The 19,991-nt window shown below is 40.1% G+C and overlaps 1 protein-coding gene across 1 annotated transcript in view; it reads right to left on the bottom strand.

Annotated features, from left to right (window-relative positions):
- The window catches only part of LOC132303553 (uncharacterized), a 49,674-nt gene that overhangs the window by 10,053 nt on the left and 19,630 nt on the right, over positions 1-19,991 (bottom strand). Inside the window, exons 2-6 of the mRNA XM_059800860.1 lie at positions 5,063-5,137; positions 4,465-4,984; positions 3,462-3,847; positions 2,746-2,972; positions 2,505-2,652 (exon numbers count right to left, since the gene is read on the bottom strand). Coding sequence (XP_059656843.1) covers positions 2,505-2,652; positions 2,746-2,972; positions 3,462-3,847; positions 4,465-4,984; positions 5,063-5,137 — 1,356 coding nt within the window. The remainder of the gene's footprint in view (positions 1-2,504; positions 2,653-2,745; positions 2,973-3,461; positions 3,848-4,464; positions 4,985-5,062; positions 5,138-19,991) is intronic.

Raw genomic sequence — 19,991 nt, 5'->3', positions numbered from 1 at the left:
CATCACACTATTCTCGCTGCACAAACTCCATGTTCACAGTTTTCAAAACGCGTCTATACAGTTAGGAGACATCTACGCATACAAGTGGCAAGAACTTCTCCCTCCCAAACAATGTGGAACGTCACAATCACCCCCTCTTGGGACCCAGCATCCTCGCTAGCCTGACCCTCATGAGCTTGTGCATGCTTCCTAATTTCCGGCTGGGGATTGGATCTGATACCATTTGTCAAGACCCAACCCATGCTAGGTAGATACTGATTGCTTTGCACGTACTCCGTACTCGCGATTTTCAGGACTTGTGCAAACAGTTAGGAGGCATCCACACATAGAACTTCTCCCCCCAAGGCAATGTGAGATGCCCAAACTAAAAAGGCGAAGGAGCCAAAATTTCATGGGATGTTGTTTGCAGGCCTAGATGGCAGGGACGTTTGGGCCTTCCAGATTTGGAACTCAGAAACAAAGTTGCTAACATCAAGCATATATGGCATATCTACAACTCTAAAGATGTTATTACCTAGTGTAATTGGACTAGACTCTACCTAATTATAAGGAAAAGTTTTGGGGATTTAAAGCCTCAGGATCTCAATTCTTAGGCGCAGAGGAAACTTCTCAGCCTTAGGACATGGCAAGGCCTCTTTTGAAGCATGTTATTGGAAATGGTACTAATACCTCTCTCTGGTTTGACAACTGCCATCAATTGGGTCCCTTGATGCTCAAAGTTTCAAGAGAAGACATTTCTAGCTTTGGCCTTGACCTGTATGCCAAAGTTGGCATTTTGATTAGGCACAATTGGTGGCATATCCCCCAGTGGTTAACTAATCCAGTGCCAGAATTTGCTAATAGTTATGACAAACGCCATGAACCAAGAACAAATCAAGAATCAAGCAAGACAGTAAACACGCCACCGCAAAGCACATAAAGATTTATGTGGTTCGGAATAAGCCTACGTCCACGGTGAAGATCCGGTGAAAGATTTCACTATGTGAAAATCAAGAGATTATAAGTTTCAGGCCCCAAACCCTATCTCTCTCTCTCACTTTCTTTCCAGCAGTTTTCAGTGTTCTCTTGTGTCCCACTCCAAACCCTAAACGCCCTTATATATTGAAAAATAGGAGTCCTAAACAGGGTCCAAGACCCACAAGAGAAAGAACGGACAAAAAAAGTTTCCCGGGGGGAGGGGGGCATTTTCCAGGTCACGTTGCTGAAACAAAATTTGGGCCACAATATCACACTAACCATGCCCTACTCCCCAGCTTTGATCCTATTTCAGATAAGAAAGTGTTGTGGATTCCCTCCCCAAACCATAAAATTTTCTTTTCGCTATTGATATATCCATTTCTCCCCTCCAGCTCCTACTATTCCCTGATCTAAGCTTGTGTGGTTCACACACTCAGTTCCTAGGCATAACTTCATCTTATGGCTACCTATTTGGAACAAGCTTCAGACCTTAGATAAACCCTCTATGGCCTTTATGCATTTTCTCAACCACTAATTTCTTTGCAATTCTGCAGCTGAATCTATCAACAAACCTTGTTTTTGAGTTTCCATGTTCAGATTTGGAGCTTTTGCTAATACGTTTGTAGAACATACATTAACCCTCCTAATTAGAACTCTCTCATTGATTGGATTGCCTACCACTAGGGTGCTGCTGGGAATCCCTTGCTACTGTCAACAAAATCACCTTTGCTTGCACCGTCTACTGCTTATGGAGAGACAGATATGCCAGAGCTTTTGAAGGAGAGAGTTGTTCAGCTCAAAATCTTGTAGGGAAGATTAGAGATTACATCAGATGCAGACTCTGTAGCCTAAAGCTCAAAGATTCATTGGCAGCAAGGAATTTAGCTGCCGAGTGGAACCTCCCTCCTTGTATTACATCCAGAAACTCTGGTCAAAGTGACTAGCAGGTTTGTGTTCACAGTAAGAGAATCTGGTGATTCCTGCAAGACTTTTGCTGTTCAATTTTTTTTCCTTTTGCATGTTCCTATCCTTCGCTAGGATGCTGATTGAAGGTCCTCTCCTTGTGTTGGCTAGCTCTGTTGGATCAGTTTCCATCCTCTCGGGTTTTTTACTGAATGTCTTGTTGACCCACTGATTTGGTTGGGTGGTTTTCTTGTTATCTTCTTGTATAGTGCAGCCCAGGCAGAATTTTTGCTGCTTTTGGGCTCTGTGTAGGGTTCTAACCTGATGTTCAGTTCTCTATTTCTATCAATAAAACACAATTACCTTATCGGAGAAAAAACAAACATATTATACTCATGCTAAACACCCAATACTCCAGGAGTAAATTCTTGTATAACCTTCTAGTACAACTATATTACCATAGAATTCTAGTATAACTAAATTACCACTAAGGGTTGTAGCCTAGTGGTGCTTCCTCACCTTCCAAACTAGAAGGCCAAGAGTTCAAGTCCCCTCAGGGGCAAGTGACTAAGTGTGTGTATGTTTCAAATAGGAAAAAAAGAATTACCACAGAATTCCTATTAATCAACTGGAACTTTACTCACCTTTACATTAACTTGACCACAATTAGGGCATGAATGACCACGATCAACAAAAAGTTCAGCCTGAATCTGACCTAGCACCTGCCGGGCATTAATTCCCGCTTCCCAATGCTGAATCATTTCCTGTGGGAAAAGCTCACAGTCCCCACCCCTTTGATCAGAACAAATTAATTAGCTAAATAATAAATGTGAAATCACACAATCAAAAGAATTTTTTATCAACATGTGAGAATTGACAACAAACCTGAAGTGATCATATCCATCAATCGCCTTGTTACAGCGGTAGCAGAAGTACTGCCCACAATTTTGGCATGCCATCTTGTTGCAACCTTCGATTCGTGAGATAGCCATCTTACAAGATGGACATAGCTTAGCATCACGAAGTATTTCCTTGACGCTAAGAATCTCGTTGATCATTTCGCGCTCACGATGCTTTTGTTTATCCTCCAATTGAGATGAATTCTGTCGTTCCTGCAGAAAATTCAAAAAATTTAATTTGACGGGAAATCAGGAAATTTTTGTTTAATTAGGAAGAAGAATACAAGGTCTTTGAATGGTTCAATGGTAAAAATTTAGGCTGTCAAGCATGAGAAAGTAGAATCATATTTGAAGACAATCGTTTTGTGCAAAGCCAGCCAAAAATTAAGTCTATACCCAGATTACACTCCCACCACCCTGAACAGATATAATCAACACTGAGAAATGGCTATTTTACAGGGAGAAGGTTATTAAAACACTAAGAAGAGGTTGGGAAACAGCATGAAGTAAGAATAATCTGAAATCTCAAATGACTCAAACAAAAATGTGGTTCAAAATAGACTGAACCGCTATCATATTATCATAGTAAAATGACAACACTATCCTGCTATTGGTTAAATAACAAGCACGCCCCTCCACCTAAAGGCAACCAAAAACCACAATAAAGTAATGGAAGAAGTGCCGCGAGAGTACAAATTTTACCTGCAAGATACGAAGCTTCAGTTCTGGTGTCATACATGCAATTCCTACATGGCGTCGCTCCCTGCAAAGCGTACAAAAGCTAAAGTAGCACTTTGAGCATTGTGCATGTTGCTCTTCATCTTCTATGCAGGCTGTTTCACATCTCGGGCAATAGGCTACATCAGACATTGACTCAAGTGTTTTCTGTAACATTAACAACTCCCAACGTTCAAATTCCTCATCACCAAGCAATTGTTTCAATAAACCAGGTGGAACAATACCCCCACATTTTGTATCAGGACACAGAAGCTTGCTTATTGTCCCCTCCCTTACATGCATATCAGAGTAAGTTTTCATGCATTTCCAACAGAAGAAATGTTGGCATGGCAATCTAAGGAATTCTGTCCCTGGTAAGGGAAAAAATGATAATTAGAAAACAGATAGAAGTTATAGCAAGAGAGAGATTTCGAGTAAAATAGGGTCTACTGATTGTGAGAAGGCTATCATGTTTGAAACACTATATAAACATCGTGAAATAAACAAAAGGCATTAGTTCATAGAACAGTCATAATCTTGTTGCTATAAAATAAATGTGTTGCACTAGAATTATGCCAATTTGAACACATGACCTTTGGCTCTATCCAAGATTTTCCCTGTTAATCAAAGAAGCATGTACTGAAAATATAATTGTAAAACTGTTTTGATACCACTTGTAGGATTTGGATCATACTAAACCTTGCGAAACTATTTCCAAAACTTGCTTCATATGATCTACATACTTCTTTGGTAAAAAGTAATGGCTACTAAAGTTTCTGACATTATAACCGACCTCTTGAGGTAGTGATGTCAAGAGTGGTTTGCCCTTTACGTATAACATTTGAAAAGACCGCATTATCCAAAAATGGAGATTGGCAATATAAGAAAAGCTTGGCAAATTTAAGAAGTTCATCAACAGTTTTCCTTTCGGCACAATTACCAGCATCTTCTATAGAATAAATTCTGTCAGGAAAAGGTTGAAAAATACCTGCATACTCAATAAAACATATGCAACATTCATGCAAATTCTTGCTGAAGTTTGCAAGGAGCTGCTCATCATTGTAACTCTTCATCGAAGGAATGTCAACATCTGGGGATATGCTTCCTGAAACTGCACGCCGATCTCCACTATATCTCATCACCCCATATGGACCAAGAATTAATTCTTTATTGAAACCGAGATAAGAAAGAGAAGAACTGTGTAGCCATTCCACCCATTGGTATATAACTTCCTGCCCTGTTTGCTCCATCCAAATCAAATCCAACATGGAGCAAAGACTGGAAATCTTAACATGATTCAGCCACTGAACAGAAATTGTAAAATGAGGAGGGATATGACTCGGGTATGATTTAGGTAATAAACATGTCAGCACAATTGGAGGAAGGTACTGGACTTTGAAAGAGTATGAGAACTCAGCTGAACCATCACTTTTGGTCTCAAGATCACTAGATGAATTTAGTTTTGCAGAGATAGTAAGTTCCTGTGGATCTTCAATATTTATATGAATCTGCAAAACGACATTGTAGATGCTAAGACTAATGACATCCTTACACAAGATAGGGAGTTTGTTCAATGGTTACTAAACCTGAAAAGATCGTAGTCCTCTCTGTCTGTTGAGAATAAAGACATTGGTTCCATATATGGACTCCGTAGCAAGTAACTGCAAGAAATCAAGTAAAAATGAGGGGAAAAGCAAGAGATCCATCATGAAATACTTTGACCTTTGGCTTTTTGATGTATCAACTTTTCTCATACAATATTTTGATTCAACAATGTTTTTAAAAAAGATGACGAAAATGTTATTTTATGACTTGATTTCAACCAAACATGAAATTTAAGTTTCATTGAATGATAAAAATTAAAATAAATAATAAAATAAATAAAAAACATAAACTACTTCATGAAACTTGCATGTGTTCCCTAAATAAGGTAATATATCAAGTTACAAATGAAATTTGTTGTGAAAGAAAAATAAATAAATGAGTTAAGTTGTTCAAACAGTTGAAGCACATCATGAAGGCATCTTCTAATGATGCCAAGCATTTACTTAAAAGTAGAAATGATAATGATGGACAAGGAACAGCTCTGATAAGCTTATTAATTTAGCTTTTCAAGTATTTTATTCTCTGAAATAGAGACGGTAAAAATTCCTTGCTAACAATCAAACATAATGACCAGCTATCACATTCACAACCCAAGATAATGGTTACCGTCACTCATTAGTCAACGATAAAGCAACTAAACCACTATTTTACAATAATTGAATGTCGTACATTTCAAGTAATCCATGAGCAAGTATAAAGCATGTAGGTAACTTTCTAAACACCAAGGCTACATCATATTAGTACTTTAGAGTTTATTCTAGGATGCCTTTACATAGAGGCTCCTATTATGTTGGGAGTCCTACAATAGTTATGAAATATATAGCAGAATTAGTTTCTTTTTATATGTAAATATTTTGAAGTACATTATCCTTGATGAAAAAAAAAAAAATTTAAAATTGTGACCGGTGGTCATGTTTGGTCCACATGACTTTCACGAAAAAGGTGAATGAAGTATCTAAGACACGGTCACACTGGTACAAGTATATATATATATATATATAAACTCTATATGTAACAGGTACGAGTACTCCCACTAATTAAGCGAAATTAGAGTCCTTCCTTGTGTACTCAAAATTTACAGTGACTTCTACAAAACCTTGTCATTGCACAGCGTAAACGGGAATTTTGATTTTACTATTTTGCCCTCACATTTAACATAGAAAAATGGACCACCAATATTGAGTGTAAAGACCAGTATGCCCTTAGTACCGTTCAGCAACTCTCTGCCTTCTCTCTTATCCACATCTTCCTAAACCCAACATCTCCTCCCAACATCACCACCACCACCACCACCACCTCTTCATTTCTCTCTTATAACCACCTCCTCTTTTTCTTCTGCTATCCAAGCCTCCAACAGCCCGATCATGAATGAAGAGGTTGATGAGATTGGAAGCCATCGCGACTTCAAGCACACTCCCACTCAGCCCATGGAAAGCCCATCTAACCCTAATTTTTCCCCAATTCAAATTCACAAACTCAAATTCGTCACCACCACCACCAAAGACAGTAATGACGAAGATGAGTGTGTGTGGATTATGCCTTTACAAGTATGTTTCCCACTGGGAAGAAGACTGACATCTGTTTTGTTCTTAATTTGGCTTTAACTCTATCAGCAAACAAAGATAGAAGTCCATTTTTTGTTCACATATGGACAGCCATAAAACAATTTCTCTTGCTTGTCTTAGATATTGGTTTGGCACTCACATATTGTGGACTCTTGCTTGTTTGACAAATAGTCATATTCTTCATATAATAATTCTACCGGGTGATGCTTTCACTGTCTTATACTTCGTGATTTCAGAGTTGATTAACATAGCAGTCAAACATGAGAATCCCTTTCAATGCATTAAAATTGTGCTTCCAACTGAGGAGGCTCAGAAACCTTCATAGAGAGAATTAAACAGATCAGGGATGAGCAATTTCTCCACAATATCTTGCTAAATTTTATCCATACAAAAAGCAAAAGCTAAAATCATCACAAGGTGCAAATCAGCCATTTCAGCACCAAAGATCGATGAGCAGCTGTGCATCTCCCCATGATTTCTTTCCCCTATCTAGAACCTTCTGTGCCTCCATAATCGACGGGAATCAAAACAGTAAAAGACCATCAGCCAGAGCAGAAACCCTGACCCCACACGAGATCCTCCAAGTCTTTGTAGCCCACTCTTCAATCTTCTCCAAAGTCCCCATCAAATCTCCCAACAAGGCAAGACCTGAGCATAAATTCTCGAGTATGACTGATAGAGTGGTTAAGAGCCTTTAGGGAAATCGGTTTGTTGAGTGGGAGGCCCTGGATTCTCTAGGGACCTCTGGTGGTATTCTTCTTATGTGGGATAGGAGATGGATGGCTAAGGTGGATGTTTGTAGGGGATGCTTCTCTTTGTCTTGTTCTTTTGCGATAAAGGAGGATGGCTTCTCTTGGGCCTTCTCTGGTGTCTATGGGCCAGTGGATGACTGTGAGAGGGATGCGATGTGGGAGGAGCTTGGTGTAGTGAAGGGGAGGTGGTCTCTTCCTTGGTGCATGGCCGGAGATTTCAATGTGGTTAGATCCCCGTTGGAGAGATCGACAGGTGGTCCTTGGACTCAAGCTATGATGCACTTTTCGGATTTTATTGATGGACATCAGCTTATTGATCTTCCTTTAGAGGGAGCTTCTTTCACTCGGTCCAGTTGAAGGGAAGTGCCTACTCTTTCCCGCCTGGATAGATTCTTGATTTCTGGAGAATGGGAGGAGAAGTTTCCGGATGCTATTCAGGTTGTTTTGGCTAGGGTGACGTCGGACCACATTCCTTTGGTTTTGGACTGTGGAGGATTGAGTTCTCGTTGTACTCCTTTCAGATTTAAGAACATGTAGCTTAGAGTGGTGAATTTCCAGGGGACTGTGCATTCTTGGTGGGAGGAGGATATGGTGGTGGGAACGTCGAGTTTTGTTTTAGCAGGAAAGCTTCGCCTCCTGAAAAGCAAACTCAAAAGAAGGAATAAGGAGGTGTTCGGTAATATGGAGTGGAGGAAGAATAGAGCCCTTGTTGACATTGCTGAGCTTGATAAGGGTGGGTGTTCTTGATGAGTCTCAACGTCATAGGAGAGCAGCTTGTCAGGCAGAATGTGTTGAGATTGCAGTTTTAGAGGAAATCTCGTGGCATCAGAAATCTTGGGCCTTGTGGCTCAAAGAGGGAGACCGTAATACAATGTTTTTTTTCATAGAACTGCTAATGCTCATAGGAGGGACAGCCATATTGGGCGGATGTGTGTGGATGGAATGGTGTTGAATACGGAGGAGGAGGAGGTGCGTAGGGGGATCGTTTCTTTCTACCAAAGGCTTTACTCTAAGCCTCTTCGTTGGCATGGTCTTCACTTTGATTCCATATCAACTGTGGATAGGGATGGGTTAGAAAGCCCTTTTACGGAGGAGGAGGTTCTAAAGGCTTTGAAGAGTTGTAATGGTGATAAGGCTCCAGGTCCGGATGGCTTTACTATGAGATTTCTGTTGGAGAGCTGGGAGGTGGTTAGACAAGAGGTTATGGGCACTTTCATGAGTTCCATTCTAATGGGAGGTTCGAAAAGCCGCTGAATTCTTTTATTACTCTTATTCCTAAGAAGGGCGGTGCTTCTGACGTTAAGGACTTTAAACCAATAAGTCTAATTGGGTGTATGTATAAACTTATTGCTAAAGACCTTGTGTTAAGATTGAGGGAGGTTTTGGACGGAGTCATCTCTGAGTCTCAAAATGAATTCATAGGGGGTAGACAGATCCAGGATTTCGCTCTCATTGCCAGTGAATGTGTGGACTTTAGGCTTAGTAGTAGTGTTCCTGGAGTTCTGTGTAAGCTGGATATTGAGAAAGCCTATGGAGAGGGTGGGCTTCGAGGAGAAATGGAGGAGATGGATTAAAACAAGTGTTTCCTCGGTCAGGTTTTCGGTGTTGGTGAATGGATCTCCTTCCGGGTTCTTTGGTAGTTCTCGTGGTCTGAGGCAAGGGGACCCTCTCTCCCCTTTCCTGTTCATCATTGTTATGGAGGCTCTTAGTAGGTTGATAAGAAGGGCTATGGATTTGGGTTTCATCAGGGGCTTCAAGATTGGTCCTGATTCAGTTCAGCAGATGGAGATATCTCACCTACTTTTCGCGGATTACACTCTGGTTTTCTGTAAGGCAGAGGTGTCCCAATTAAGATATTTGAAATGTGTCCTGGTTTGTTTTCAGGCTATTTCAGGTCTGAAAGTCAATGTGGGAAAGAGCGTGCTTGTCCCTGTGGGAGAGGTTGAGGAGGTGGATTCTCTTGCTGCTGCCTTAGGGTGTGGGACGAGTTCTTTTCCTATTTCATACTTAGGTTTGCCGTTGGGTGACTTGGCCAGGAGGGTGGGTAGTTAGGACTAGTGATTGAGCGGTTCAAGAGAAGGTTGGCTGGGTGGAAAAAGCAATATCTTTCGAAGGGCAGAAAAGTTACTTTAGTGAAGAGTACTTTATCCAGGCTTCCAACTTATTTTCTTTCGTTTTTCCAGATCCCCGCCCCTATTGTTGGAACTTGAGATGCTTCAACGGAATTTCCTATGGGGCGGTCGGGGAGAGGAGTTTAAGTATCATCTTATCCGATGGAAGCAAGTTTGCAGGCTTTTTTAGTTGGGAGGCCTTGGGATCAGGCGATTCGCCCCTTTCAACAGGGCACATCTAGGCAAGTGGTTATGGAGATTCAACAGTGAAAGACATAAGTTATGGAGGAAAGTCATTTCATGTCGTTTTGGGGAGGAGAGAGGGGGGTGGTCAGCTAGGCCGGTCAGCTCTACTGTCGGCGTGGGGGTGTGGAAATCCATTGGGAAGGGGTGGGATGAGTTCTCTAAACATATTAGATTCAAAGTTCGGGAAGGAAGGGGAGTCCGGTTTCAGGAGGATGCCTGGTGCAAGGATCGCCCATTGTCTTGTTTGTTCCCAAGGTTGTTCAGTGATGATAGACATGCTTTGGTTGCTGACTGCTATCGTCTTGATAACGGTAGGTTATCTTAGGATGTGCGGTTCCGACGATCCTTTCAAGATTGGGAGTTGGATGACGTTACTTGGTGCTGGCTCTCTTGTACAGACAAGAGGTGGATGGTACTAGTTCGGATTCCTTGACTTGGGTGCCTTCTGCGTAGGGGACTTTTCAGGTCCGGTCCTTCTTTTTCTCTCTCTCTGGGTTTCACGGTACCACTTTCCCGTGGAAGATGGTTTAGCATTTGTTCAAAATCATATAAGAGAGAGAGAGAGCAACCATTTCTTGTATATTCAACACACTAAACCTACTAAGCCTATGTAGTCTTATATAAAGGGTACAAGTCTTACTTAATAACACAAGGGCCCTATCAACTATATGCAATTACATAATGACCCAACACACACACACACACATATATAACATTCTAACACTCCCCCTCAAGCTGGAGAATATATATCAAATAATCCCAGCTTGGAACAGATAGTTCTTAACCAGTTATGACCCAATGCTTTGGTAAACATATCAGCTAATTGATCTTCAGACTTCACGAATGGAGTAGAGATACTCCCACTTAATATTTTTTCTCGAATGAAGTGACAATCAACTTCAACATGTTTGGTCCTCTCATGAAACACAGGATTTGATGCAATATGAACTGCTGCTTGATTATCACAGAACAATGGAGTAGGAGCTTCAACTGTCAACCCAAGTTCTTTTAGAAAATGTTGTATCCATGTCAACTCACTAGTGGTATGGGCCATTGCCCTATACTCAGCTTCAGCACTAGATCGAGCTACCATCATTTGCTTTTTACTTCGCCATGTAACAAGATTTCCTCCTACAAATGTGTAGTAGCCTGTAGTAGATCTCCTATCTGAAGGAGAACCAGCCCAGTCAGCATCTGTAAAACCTTCCACCCTGAGATGACCATTTGATTTATAAAGTAACCCAAAACCTGGAGCTTGCTTGAGTATCGGATAATCCGAAGAACAGCAATCCAATGTGGCATTCTAGGGGCTCCCATGAACTGACTTACAACACTAACTGCATATAATATATCAGGTCGAGTGATAGTGAGATAAATTAATTTCCCAACAAGGAGACGAAATTTGCCCAGGTCATTAAATAGATCACCCTCATCAGATACAAGTTTTGTATTTGAATCCATAGGACCATTAACCAGACGACCACCCAACATACCTGTTTCTTCTAATAAGTCCAACACATACTTTCGTTGGAATAAACTTATACCCTTCTTGGATCTAACAACTTTGGTACCCAAGAAATACCTAAGTTTACCCAAGTTTTTAGTGTGGAATCGATATTGTAGAAACAACTTCAACTTAGCAATGCCTTCAGAATCATCACCTGTGATCACAATATCATCTACATACACCACAAGAAATATGAAGCCAGCTTTAGTGCGTTGGTGAAACACCGAATGGTCGGTCTGACATCTGTTAAGACCAAATTTTAATGCCACCTCAAAGAATTTTCCAAACCAAGCCCATGGAGATTGTTTCAATCCATACAGAGCCTTTTTAAGGCGACAAACAATGTGAAGATACTACCCTGAGCAACAAACCCAGGTGGTTGCTACATATAAACCTCTTCTGCTAAGTCACCATGCAAAAAAGGCATTTTTAACGTCTAACTGAAATAGAGGCCAATTTTTATTAGCAGCAAGAGAAATCAAAACACGAATAGAAGAAATCTTAGCAACGGGGGCAAACGTCTCATCATAGTCAATACCATAAGTCTGGATATAACCCATAGTTGTTAAAGGCTCAAGGCGCACTGAGGCGCAAAGGTGCCTTGGAGCCTGAGGCGCAAGGCGCAATGCGAGGCGTGTGCCCGACTGAAGCGATGCGCAAGTTGAGAAAAAAAAATAAAAAATAACATCCAATAAAGATGCAAAATCATGTAAACCAAATACATAAGTTTAATAATCAACATGCTAACATAAAGATGCAAAAGCAAACTAAACCAAATATTGGCGTTCAATAGTCAACATAGTAACATAGTAATTACTGACATAAAGATGCAAAAATCAACTAATTAAATAAAAAGTAAAACAAACATAGAAATGTTCACTTCATCAGTTCATCTTAACTCCTAAGAAGACCACCAAAGGATCTAAATATCATCGGATCATCCTCATCATCAATAAACATAGCACCATCTTGATCATCACTTAAAAAGTGCAACAGGCATTTTCACAGCAAAGAAAAAAGAAAAAAAAAAAAGGCATTCACAGGCCACAGTCCAAAGGAAACAATAGCAGGCATGCATTTTCATAGCTAAAATAGCAACATTAGGAAACAATAATAGGCGTTACAGGCATGCATTTTCATAGCTAAAAAGCCTAAAATAACAGCATTTCACAGGCCACACTCCAGACGAAAAACTAACAGGCATGTTGATAATTGATAGCTAAAATAAATAAATAATTAAAAAAGAGAAAAGCAAGAGCAGAAGGAAAAAAGAAAAACAGAGAAGAAGAAGGAACAAAAAAAAACAGAGAAGAAAGAAGGGGGGAAAAAACAGAGAAGAAAGAAGGGGGGAAAAAACAGAGAAGAAAGACAAAATAAAAAAAAATAGAAAAGAAGAAGAAGAAGACGCTGGTTGCCAGAGAAGAAGACAGACAGAGAGAAAAGCAAGAATAGAAGGGAAAAAAGAAAAACTGAGAAGAAAGAAGGAAAAAAAAAATAGAGAAGAAGAAGAAGGAAAGAAAAAAAAAAAGAACAGAGAAGAAGAAGAAGAGAATAAATGGTTACCTGGTTGCCGGAGAGAGAGCTCGTCGGAGAGAGAGCTTGCCGGAGAGTGAGAGAGCTTGACAAAGAGACCCATAGCTCCTAAATATTTCGTACAACAATTGAGCCTAATTTGGGTTCCTTTACTTTTTTATTTGGACTGGTCTTTTAACTTTTTTGGTGGTAGTGGTAGGGACCACCCACCATTTAAAGTTACTTTATCACATCAGAATTTATTATATAAGAAGAAGAATGTGAAGTCTGAAATTCTGAATACAACAAATGTTTAAAAGGCAAAAATTAAAGAAAGAAGACAAAGGCTCACCTCACCATACTCGAGGCGCAGAAGCTGCGCCTTGATGCGCCTGGCGCCCGAGGCGCACGCCTGGTGCGCCTTTAACAACTATGGTATAACCTTTGGCAACAAGACGTGCTTTTAAACGCTCAACGGACCCATATGGAAGATACTTCACTGTATATACCCAGCGACAACCAACAGGTTTGGCACCTGGAGGTAATGGAACAAGATTCCATGTGCCATTTTGATGCAAAGCATCCATTTCATCTTGCATTGCTTTCCTCCAGCCCAAATCAGACAAAGCATCCTGCACAGTCTTAGGAACAAATGTAGTAGACAACTGAAAGGAATAACATGAGAATGATGGTGATAAGGAATTATAAGAGACATAATGAACAATGGGATGATTAGTGACACACGAGCGAATACCTTTACAAAGTGCAATAAGAAAGGAATTAGACACAGTGGAATGTGTTGGATCCAAAGACTCTGAAGACGATGGAGGAGGCACGACAACAGATGGCTTTGGTCTTCGAGTGTACACCTGTAACGGGCAGGCGAAGGAACCATAGATCGAGGTTGAAGAGAAAGTGAGGGTTGCAGAAAGAGGCGACAAAAGAGTGATATCAAGAAGTGAATCAGTATCTGAAAAATATGGGACGGACTCACAAAAGGTTACATCCGCGCTAATACAGTACCGTTGAGAAACAGGACTATAGCAGCAATAACCTTTATGAGAACGAGAGTAGCCAAGAAATACACACTTTGTGGCACGTGGGTCTAGTTTATCAAAACCAGGACCAAGATTGTGGACATAACAGACACATCCAAAAACCCTAGGAGTAAGAGAAAACAAGGGAGAATCAGGAAATAAAATAGAATGTGGAGATTTGCCATATAATACAAATGACGGCATATGACAGGTAGTAAGAACAGCAACACCCCAAAACCGTTTAGGCATACGCATATGAAACAAAAGAGCACGGGTTACTTCTAAGAATGTCAATTCTTACGTTCTGCAACTCCATTTTGTTGAGGAGTATAAACATGTGAATTTTGATGAATAATTCCTTTATCACTAAGGTATGTATCAAAGGGAGTTGAAGAATATTCCTTAGCATTATCAGAACGTAGAATACGAATTGGGCATCCAAACTAAGTTTTGATTTCTTTTCGAAATTTTTGAAAATTTAAAAATAACTCGGAACGATCTTTCATTAGAAACAACCAAGTCAGGCGAGAATAATCATCCACAAATGTCACAAAATAATGAAATTTATTGATTGAAGAATGCTTTATTGGACCCCTTACATCTGAATGAACCAAATGAAAAGGACTAGAGACGCGATTATTAACCCTAGACTTGAAAGACACGCGATGGTGCTTACTAAGTTGACAAACTTCACATGACAAGAATTTCAAATGACTAAGACTAGGAACTTGACGCTGCAAAACTTGAAGTGACGGGTGACCAAGACGACAGTGCCACTGGAATGGAGGCAGAGAAGACTGAAGAGCCAAAGGATAAGGTTCCAAATCAAAATAATATAAGCCACCAACTTCATGCCCCGTACCAATCTTCTTCTTCGTCTTGAGATCCTGAAACACACAAGAAGTAGGATAAAATGTAACAGAGCACTGGAGAGATTTAGTAAGCTTACTAATAGACAATAAATTAAAGGAAAACTGAGGAACATGTAAAACAGACGAGAAAGACAAGGAATCACTAAGTTGAGTTGTCCCCAAACCTAAAACCTTAGCGGATGAACCATTAGCAAGAGTAACACTTTGAGAAAGAGGTACATAATTAAAATCAGATAGAATAGAAGAACATCTAGTCATATGATCAGATGCTCCAGTGTCTATGATCCAAGGACTGTGAGTGGAAGACAATAGACATGTGTGTGCAGTACCTAACTGCGCAAAGGTAGCCGTGGAAGATGAATTAGATGCTTGCTTATAAGACAAAAACTGAGTATACTCATCCCGTGGAACAGGGACCGTATCTGATTCAGCTACATTGTGAGATCCAGAAGCAACATCATTCAGAGAGGAGGAAACTTGATTTGCATAACTAGATGGTTTGCCATGAAGGTCCCAACAAAAGTTCATAGTATGACTAGAAAGACCACAATGAGTACATTTTCTTGCTTCCCTGCCACGGCCACGTCCACGTCCTCCCCGTGAATCACGACCACCATATGTGGAGCGTCCCCCACGACCTCCACGGTAAGCATTATGTTCACCCTTTGAAACTACCAATGTTGAACGCTCACCACTCTGTCCAATATTCAAATTTGAGGTGTCACTTGCAAGTGTAGCACGCTGAAGTCGAGAAAACACCTCAGCAAGAGATGGAAGTGTGGGACTGCCCATAATCTGTGCACAAAAAGACTCATATGCTGATGACAAACCAGTAAGAAAACAGACAACATTAAAGTCCGCATGCTGTTGTTGCATACTTCGAGCATCAACAGTAATGGGCTGATACATATTCAGCTCTTCACATACTCCCATAACTTTGGAATAATACTCTTCTATACTGTGATTACCTTGGTCAAGATTGAAGTACTACTTACAGAGCTCATAAACACGAGTGATATTACCTGTCCTAGAATACAATTGCTACAATCTGTCCCATATCTCCTTGGCAGTATCCAAATAAAGTAAAGTTGAACTGATTTGGGGTTTAATACTGTTTATCATCACAGAGATGATCTGAGCATCTTCCTTTTTCCCATGCATCAAAAGAAGCATCAGTTGCCTTGAGTTTATCTTTAGTCAGATGATTACCAAGACCTCTGCCTTTGAGAAAAATTGCAACAGATTTAGCCCACAGTATGTAATTCTTCCCACTGAGTTTAGCTGAAGTCATGGGAGAATGAAGACTGGACGTCGGAAAAAGCAAATCTGAACTGGACACCATGTTGAAACCAGCAAAACAGAGAAGAAGAAAAAAAAAAAAAAAAAAAAAAGAATTGCAAAATCTGTACTCTGACCAAACCTGGAAAACGGGCCGGATCGGGTCAAACGGGTCGAATCTGGGCTATCCCAGGTTTAGTAAACCAGGGTTGGAATAGCTATCCCAAGTTTAGTAAACCAGGGTTGGAACAGCATAATCGTGTAGCCAAACACAGGTCTTCTTCTTCACACCTTCACAGACGTCGGTGAACAACGCAGCGGAGGCGACGGCAACCCAATCACAAGCAATGGCCGAATCAATAAGTAGCGACCGCTGCAACTTCCGACCAAAAAAGGTGAACCTCACCTCTGCAAATTGAGAAGGCAGATGTCGGCGAGCTCGCTGACAACCAAAGAGGAGCTGCCGGCGACGATGAACAAAGCAGATACGACGACGAACAAGCTTCAGATCTGATGACAGTGAACGAGGAGCTGTTGATGACAACGAACGAGGAGTTACTAGCAGAGACCACCAACACCACAATCGCGATTCCAATCTTATACAAAAACAACCCAATTACAGACTCTCACCCTCATGATCGTGTAGCTCTGATACCATGTTCAAAATCATATGAGAGAGAGAGAGAGAGAGAGAGAGCGAGCAACCATTTCTTGTATATTCAACACACTAAACCAAATAAGCGTATGCAGTCTTATATAAAGGGTACAAGTCTTACTTAATAACACAAGGGCCCTATCAACTATATGTAATTACATAATGACCCAACACACACACACACACGTATATATAACACACACATATATATATATATAACATTCTAACAGCATTCAAAGGCGCCTCTTAGGATGGCCTTTTTTGTTTGGACTGCATCTTGGGGTAGGATTTTGACTCTGGACAATTTGAGGAGGAGAAGACAAATCATTGTCAATCGGTGTTGTCTGTGTAAGAATGATGAAAAGTCCGTGGATCACCTTCTTTTGCATTGTTCTGTGGCCCATGACTGTTGGAGTCTCATTTTGGGTCTTTTTGGTGTCCAGTGGGTCATGCCCCGAACCTCAAGGGATTTGATTGACATTTGGAGGGGCCAAAGGGTGGGGGCGCATGTTCACGAGTTTTGGAGGGTGACCCCCTTTTTTGTTTGGTGGAGCCTTTGGAAGAGCGGAATAGAAGATCTTTTAATGGGGAGGAAGCCCCCAGTGGGGTGTTGAAGTTCTCCATTATTTGTTCTCTTTTTAGTTGGGGTTGGGGGAGAAATTGTACATCTTTAGATGATATCGTGGACTTTTTGGGTTCTTTGGGTCCATAGGTCTTCCCCTTTCTCTCTTTTGTGTTTTGTACAGCTCTTGGGACGCGTTCCCCTTTTCAACGCTTTCTAATACATTTTTACTTATCAAAAAAAATTTAATAGTATGATTCCTAGTATAAGACTGTTGAAAAAAATATAGTGTCAGTAGAGAGAAAATGCTAAAGGTGATTAGGGGTGGTGGCGGATTAGATATTGTTGCAGAGAAGTAGGAATACGAGAATGGTGGCATAATAGTATATGTATGTTTTTACGTATGTTTACATACACTCATAATATGTGTGTGTGTGTGTTTGTGTGTGTGTGTGTGTGTGTGTGTGTGTGTATAAATCTCCAACCTAAGCAAATATAGCTTGGTGTATTAAAAAAATGCAAGTTGTGATCAAATTCAATTAGGGCATCTTCGTATTTATGTCTTCTTACTTTAATCAATGGGGATGATATTATCTTTACACGCATTTCAAGGGGACTGTTATCGGCTTGATAGTAGTGGGATTATGTGGGACATGCACTTTTGGCGTTCTGTTCAGGAATGGGAGTTTGACGAGGTATGTGTTTTTTTTTTGATCTTTTGTATCGGCAGGAGGGAGTTGGTAGAGGTCATGATGATTTGACATGGGTTCCTTCTTACCACGGTCGTTTCAAAGTAAGATCTTTGTTCTTATGTCTGTCTAATTTTGATAACCGTGACTTCCCGTGGAAAACCATTTGGCGATCCTTGGCTCCAACTAGGGTGGCTTTTTTTGTTTGGACCGCTGTTTGGGGAAAGATTCTGACAATTGATAACCTGAGGAAAAGGGGTAATTGTTTAGTTAATTGGTGTTGCCTATGCAAGAATGATGGGGAGTCAGTTGGTCACCTCCTTATGCATTGCCCAGTGGCGCACGATTGTTGAAATCTTATTCTTGGGTTGTTCGGCATGTGTTGGGTAATGTCACGATCTACTAAGGAGTTGATTCATGTCTGGAGAGGATGTTATGTGAGAAGGGATGTTCGCTATTTTTGGAGAATTGTCCCACATTGCGTAAGGTGGTGCATCTAGAAAGAGAGAAATAGTAAAATGTTCGAAGGGATTGAGTCGTCTACGGCAACGCTGAAACTTTACATTCTTTGTTCTCTTTTCAATTACATGAAGAGGAGTTCATGCTCCTCTTCTGATGATTTAATTATTTTCTTGGATTCTTTGGGGCCTTAGCCTTGGTTCCACTTTTGTACAAGGGACACGTTCCCCTTTTGAATGCCTTTTTATTTTATTATTACTTATCAAAAAAAAAAAATCAATGGGGAAGATATTATCTTTACACACATTTTAAAAAGAAAAATGGCACTCTAAACAAAAAATTTGATGGCGTAAGCAACTTTTCACTTTGATCAGTCAACTGTTAACAGAAAGGGGGAAAGTGTTCCAAAACCATAACCTCAAGGGTAAACGATTGTAATTTTTTTATTTATAGGGGAAACCTCTATAAATTTGCTTAACTATAGGGGAGGCTAGAGTAATTTATGCTAAATTTTTTGGTAGATTTTAAATAACATATATATACAAACACATTAATAATATATGTATACATATGAAGTCAAAGTATATGTACCTATACATTGTCAAAGACTCCAAGACTACTTCCCGCACGGCGGCGGTGGGGAAAGACTCAAAGTACAAGGCTTTTGTTCATTGTTGAAAAAGCAAAGGTCGAAAGGATTCAAAAACCTAAAATTCGTGATAGTAACATAATGGTTAGCACTTGAATGCCACACTTCTGTTGGGGAGAGAGAGAGAGAGAGAGAGAAAAAAAAAAAAAAAAAAAAAAAAAAACCTTGAGAGAGAAAGTACTTCCTTGATTTTCTAAGATACCTGTCTTCTACAAAGTTATGTTGGATAAAACATTCAGGAACTGTAGCTAGGTGAGATTTCACCATCAATGCCACTCTAAAGTTCAGACTCTTTAATAATTAATGCTACAAAGGGAAAAAAAAAAGGTCTATTTTTTCTGATTATAACTGTGTCTCGGATTGATCCCTTGGTTTTACTTTAAATCAAATGATAACATCTAAATTTTAATGCTCCTCAAACTTACATTTTTGGTAACAGAATTCTCTGGTGCATGTGTCGAAGCTGATCTGTAATGATTTTGTGCTCGAAGTCCCTGATATTATAAAGTGGCACAGCCCCAGCCATAAAAAGACCTACTTATGAAGCCGAACCTATATAAGCAGTGCTAATTACATAAACATTCTCCTACCTTTCTTTTTATTTATTTATTTATTTGTTTTGGGGGGTGGGGGGGTTATAACCATTCCACTCAGGTCCTTTAGGATTAATTTGATGATGAGGTCAAATAAATATGTGATCAATCACATAAAAATCATGACCCCCACAAACTTCATACTTGTGCCCAAACACATATGGGGTAGGTCTTATGTGGTATTATTACTTTAAACATGCATGCAACATCCGCAAAGTCCAGGGCAATCTCAATTCTCAAGTGTCACAGTGATCTCTGAAAGCAAGTGTTACGATGAAGTTTAGTCCACTCAAATAACCAAACTAAACACCTAGATCATTGAAAATTCCAGCATCCTCCTCCAAGCATCATCTATTTACATCTGGCTGCGCATGATGTTCTACCTGTATACTCCATTTAGAGTGATACTTGCTTCTAGGTTTC

This window comes from Cornus florida, unplaced genomic scaffold (assembly GCF_030987335.1).
Source record: "Cornus florida cultivar Cherokee Brave unplaced genomic scaffold, ASM3098733v1 CherokeeBrave_3.0.0_Hap2_Chr04, whole genome shotgun sequence".
Classification (NCBI taxonomy): Eukaryota; Viridiplantae; Streptophyta; class Magnoliopsida; order Cornales; family Cornaceae; genus Cornus; species Cornus florida.
This window is presented reverse-complemented; position numbering and strand designations above follow the sequence as displayed.